Raw genomic sequence first — 5,000 nt, 5'->3', positions numbered from 1 at the left:
CCGCCGCACTAGAAGTTGCCCTTCCTACTGAAATAGCTTTCGGCCAACTTCCCTCACTACAGCTAGCCTATTAGGAGTCAGTCATGACTTGTATTTGAGTTGGATTACTTAGAGAAGCAATTTGAAACCTACTTCAGTTTTCTGGGCATTGAACTTATGGGTTTTTCCGCCACGCCAGAGGTTGCCCTTCCTTCTGAAATAGCTTTCGGCCAACTTCCCTCACTCCAGCTAGCTTATTAGTAGTCAGTCGTGACTGATGACATTTGAAATTCAGTGGTGAAGCCAAGGGCCATTGTTTTGCCAGGCGGTGAAGCCAAGCGCCATTGTAAGCTGGGCGGTAAAGCCAAGCGCCATTGTAAGCCGGGCGGTGAAGCCAAGCGGGCCAGGTGGTGAAGCCAAGCGCCATTGTAAGCCAAGCGGTGAAGCCAAGCGCCATTGTTGGGCCGGGTGATGAAGCCAAGCGGGCCGGGCGATGAAGCGAAGTGGGCCGGGCGATGAAGCCAAGCACCATTGTTTTGCTGGGCGGTAAAGCCAAGCGGGCCAGGTGGTGAAGCCAAGCGCCATGGTAAGCCGGGCTGTGAAGCCAACCACCATTGTAAGCTGGGCACTGAAGCCAAGCGGGCCAGGCGGTGAAGCCAAGCGCCATTGTTGGGCCGGGCGGTGAAGCCAAGCGGAGCAGGCGGTGAAGCCAAGCGGAGCAGGCGGTGAAGCCAAGCGCCATTGTTTTGCTGGGCGGTAAAGCCAAGCGGGCCAGGTGGTGAAGCCAAGCGCCATTGTAAGCCAGGCGGTGAAGCCAAACGGTCCAGGCAGTGAAGCCAAGTGCCATTGTTTTGCCGGGCGGTGAAGCCAAGTGCCATTGTAGGCCAGGTGTTGAAGCCAAGCACCATTGTTTTGCCGGGGGTTGAAGCCAAGCAGGCCAGGAGGTGGAGCCAAGCACCATTGTTTTGCCAGGCGTTGAAGCCAAGCGGGCCAGGCAGTGAAACCAAGCGTTATTGTAAGCCGGGCACTGAAGCCAAGCGGGCCAGGCGGTGAAGCCAAGCACCATTGTTGGGTTGGGCTGTGAAGCCAAGTGCCATTGTAGGCCAGGTGGTGAAGCCAAGCCGGCCAGGCGGTGAAGCCAAGCGCCATTGTAGGCCAGGCGTTGAAGCCAAGCGCCATTGTTGGGCCGGCGGTGAAGCCAAGCGTCATGTTTGGGCCGGGCGGTTAAGCCAAGTGGTCTGTGCGGTGAAGCCAAGCGGGCCAGGCGGTGAAGCCAAGTGCCATTGTAAGCTAGTCAGTGAAGCCAAGCAGGCCAGGTGGTGAAGCCAAGCGTCATTTTCCCCACCCAAACAGGACGCGCTCATTCATCATTATACAGTTGTTCTTCACCTGCATAGCCAGTCCTTAAGCCTAAAAAAAAAACCTTAAGCCTAAAAAAAAAAAAGAAAAAAATCAATTTAACAATCCTAAGCGCTATTGTTGGGCCAGGCGGTGAAGCCAAGCGCCATTGTTGTGCCGGGCGGTGAAGCCAAATGGGCCAGGCGGTGAAGCCAAGCACCATTGTTGTGCCGGGCGGTGAAGCCAAGCGGGCCAGGCGGTAAAGCCAAGCGGGCCAGGCGGTGAAGCCAAGCGGGCCAGGCGGTGAAGCCAAGCGCCATTGTTGGGCCGGGCGGTGAAGCCAAGCGGGCCAGGCGGTGAAGCCAAGTGCCATTGTTGTGCCGGGCGATGAAGCCAAGCGGGCCAGGCGGTGAAGCCAAGCGGGCCAGGCGGTGAAGCCAAGCGGGCCAGGCAATGAAGCCAAGCAGGCCAGGCGGTGAAGCCAAGCGGACCAGGCAATGAAGCCAATCGCCATTGTTGTGCCGGGCGATGAAGCCAAGCGGGCCAGGCGGTGAAGCCAAGTAGGCCAGGCGGTGAAGCCAAGCGCCATTGTTGTGCCGGGCGGTGAAGCCAAGCGCCATTGTTGTGCCGGGCGGTGAAGCCAAGCGGGCCAGGCGGTGAAGCCAAGCGCCATTGTTGTGCCGGGCGGTGAAGCCAAGCGGGCCAGGCGGTGAAGCCAAGCGGGCCAGGCGGTGAAGCCAAGCGCCATTGTTGTGCCGGGCGGTGAAGCCAAGCGGCCCAGGCGGTGAAGCCAAGTGCCATTGTTGTGCCGGGCGGTGAAGCCAAGCGGCCCAGGCGGTGAAGCCAAGCGCCATTGTTGTGCCGGGCGGTGAAGCCAAGCGGGCCAGGCGGTGAAGCCAAGCGGGCCAGGCGGTGAAGCCAAGCGCCATTGTTGTGCCGGGCGGTGAAGCCAAGCGGGCCAGGCGGTGAAGCCAAGCGCCATTGTTGTGCCGGGCGGTGAAGCCAAGCGGGCCAGGCGGTGAAGCAAAGCGCCATTGTTGTGCCGGGCGATGAAGCCAAGCGGGCCAGGCGGTGAAGCCAAGCGGGCCAGGCGGTGAAGCCAAGCGCCATTGTTGTGCCGGGCGATGAAGCCAAGCGGGCCAGGCGGTGAAGCCAAGCGGGCCAGGCAATGAAGCCAAGCAGGCCAGGCGGTGAAGCCAAGCGGGCCAGGCAATGAAGCCAATCGCCATTGTTGTGCCGGGCGGTGAAGCCAAGCGGGCCAGGCAGTGAAGCCAAGCGCCATTGTTGTGCCGGGCGGTGAAGCCAAGCGGCCCAGGCGGTGAAGCCAAGCGCCATTGTTGTGCCGGGCGGTGAAGCCAAGCGGGCCAGGCGGTGAAGCCAAGCGGGCCAGGCGGTGAAGCCAAGCGGGCCAGGCGGTGAAGCCAAGTGCCATTGTTGTGCCGGGCGGTGAAGCCAAGCGGGCCAGGCGGTGAAGCCAAGCGCCATTGTTGTGCCGGGCGGTGAAGCCAAGCGGGCCAGGCGGTGAAGCCAAGCGCCATTGTTGTGCCGGGCGGTGAAGCCAAGCGGGCCAGGCGGTGAAGCCAAGCGCCATTGTTGGTCCGGGCGGTGAAGCCAAGCGGGCCAGGCGGTGAAGCCAAGCGCCAGTGTTGGGCCGGGCGGTGAAGCCAAGCGCCAGTGTTGGGCCGGGCGGTGAAGCCAAGCGGGCCAGGCGGTGAAGCCAAGCGCCAGTGTTGGGCCGGGCGGTGAAGCCAAGCGGGCCAGGCGGTGAAGCCAAGCGGGCCGGGCGGTGAAGCCAAGCGGGCCAGGCGGTGAAGCCAAGCGGGCCAGGCGGTGAAGCCAAGCGCCATTTTGCCCAGGCGGTGAAGCCAAGTGCCTTTTTAGGCCAGGCGGTGATGCCAAGTGCCATTGTAGGCCAGGCGGTGAAGCCAAGCGTCCTTTTACCCACTCAAACAAGACATGCTCATTCATCATTATCAGGGTTTCTTCACCTGCATAGCCAATCCTTAAGCCTAAAAAAGAACCTTAAACCTAAAAAAATACCCTGAAGCCTAAAAAAAAACCTTAAGCCTAAAAAAAACGTTAAGCCTAGAAAAAAACCTTAAGCCTAAAAAAAAAAAACCTTAAACCTAAAAAATACCTTAAACCTAAGAAAAAAACCTTAAGCCTAAAAAAAAACCTTAAACCTAAAAAAAACCTTAAACCTAAAAAAAAAAAAAAAACTTAAGCCTTAAAAAAAACCTTAAGCCTAAAAAAATGAAGAATTTTGTGAGGGCATCAGCTCACCAATTGTAAGGACCAAAACTTACTCTGCTCATCCCAGTTGTTCAACCTTCATCAGCAGCCATTTGATATCAGAACACCTTTCCAGACTGACCTGCTCCGAAGAGGCGCAGCTTCCTTTACTAGCTGATTATCTTGGTCCCACCTGTAAGGACAAGACTGCCTACTAGAGGAAGCCTAGCTCGTTCCCTCTGCAGAGCCGGTCTTCTAGATTATTTCCCCAGAACCACCCGAAGGTTGATATCCGAAAGAATAGATCTAGATATCCGACCATTTGTACACTTGACAAACAGCTTGTACTCGTCCATCAAGGTACAGAGCATACTAGAATCAGCGGGGTTTCTTCCCTCAGTAGGCCATTGTCTTCCAGGTTATTCCAAGAGTTGTAATTCAAGCTGGATAGTTAACCCTTGCATCCTCCAAGCTGATCAGTCCTTCCAAGTATCCTCCCTCTAGCTGTCTGTCAATCAGTCAGTCCATAGATCCCTGTGGGGGGTAGGGGATCTCCTTCCTGTGGATGTGGTATCTCGAACTTGTCCTGATTGGATTGAGCACAATTATCTGAAGGTTTAGTCCTGGCAAAACTCGGCTGAATCTCCTTTCCCTCACAAAATAAACTGAAATTAAACTTTTTTTTTTTCCTTTCTTTTTTGGGGGTTTTTCATTTTTTTTTTTTTCATTTTTTTTTTTTTTTTTTTTTTTATGCATTTGCTGATCAAAGTATTTAAGTACCAGTGAGACTCCTCAGAAGCCATTCGATATGATCAGCTGCTAATTGAACCTGCTTAATGGTACCACTGATGGTGATTAAATTACTATATTCGGGCTTTCGTGGCATATCTATTAAGCTGACTCCACTCTGCCGGGTGATTTCCATCAGCAGCCTTCCTTCCACTCCATATATGGCTCTGTGGAACTTCCTCGGGACATTCAAGTCGACAGCCACGTACCCGTTGAGGCCACAGTCCCTTGTGGTGGTGGCTCTAACCTTTTCACCTTGGAAGGTGACGTGACTACTTTTGGGCTTCTCGGGTTCCAGGTCAAACACGATAGGTTTTCTAGTAGTTTTTGCAATTTTTTCTTCCTTTTGCTTCTCCTCCCCCTCCTCGTCCCTGGAAGTTTCCTTTTCGAGCTTCTGCTCTTCTTGGCGGTTATTGGTGTCAGGGAGAGCGCCTTTTGAGGCTAGTAGCCAGCCAAGCACTTGACCCACACCAGATGCCCCTGCAACTTCCTCCTTCTCAGCCTTACGTCCGTTGGGATCCTGGTCCTCTGCCTCGACTACTTTTTCCTCACTTTTATTGTCTCTGACATCCTTTTGGACATCTGCCTTCTGACCATCCTTAATATCCATCTCGGTCGAGATTTCTAAACTTGTCTTGTTAAGTCTCACTTTCCTCATTCCA

The 5,000-nt window shown here is 55.0% G+C and overlaps 1 protein-coding gene across 1 annotated transcript in view; it reads right to left on the bottom strand.

The window, feature by feature from the left end:
- Positions 1 to 3,512: 3,512 nt before the first annotated feature.
- LOC137639094 (protein GrpE-like) overlaps positions 3,513 to 5,000 on the bottom strand; it is a 2,459-nt gene continuing 971 nt past the window's right edge. Inside the window, exon 3 of the mRNA XM_068371421.1 lies at positions 3,513 to 3,518. Coding sequence (XP_068227522.1) covers positions 3,513 to 3,518 — 6 coding nt within the window. The remainder of the gene's footprint in view (positions 3,519 to 5,000) is intronic.

Source organism: Palaemon carinicauda, chromosome 1 (genome assembly GCF_036898095.1).
Source record: "Palaemon carinicauda isolate YSFRI2023 chromosome 1, ASM3689809v2, whole genome shotgun sequence".
NCBI lineage: Eukaryota > Metazoa > Arthropoda > Malacostraca > Decapoda > Palaemonidae > Palaemon > Palaemon carinicauda.
The sequence above is the reverse complement of the archived record's forward strand: the minus strand, read 5'-3'. Positions and strand labels throughout refer to the sequence as shown.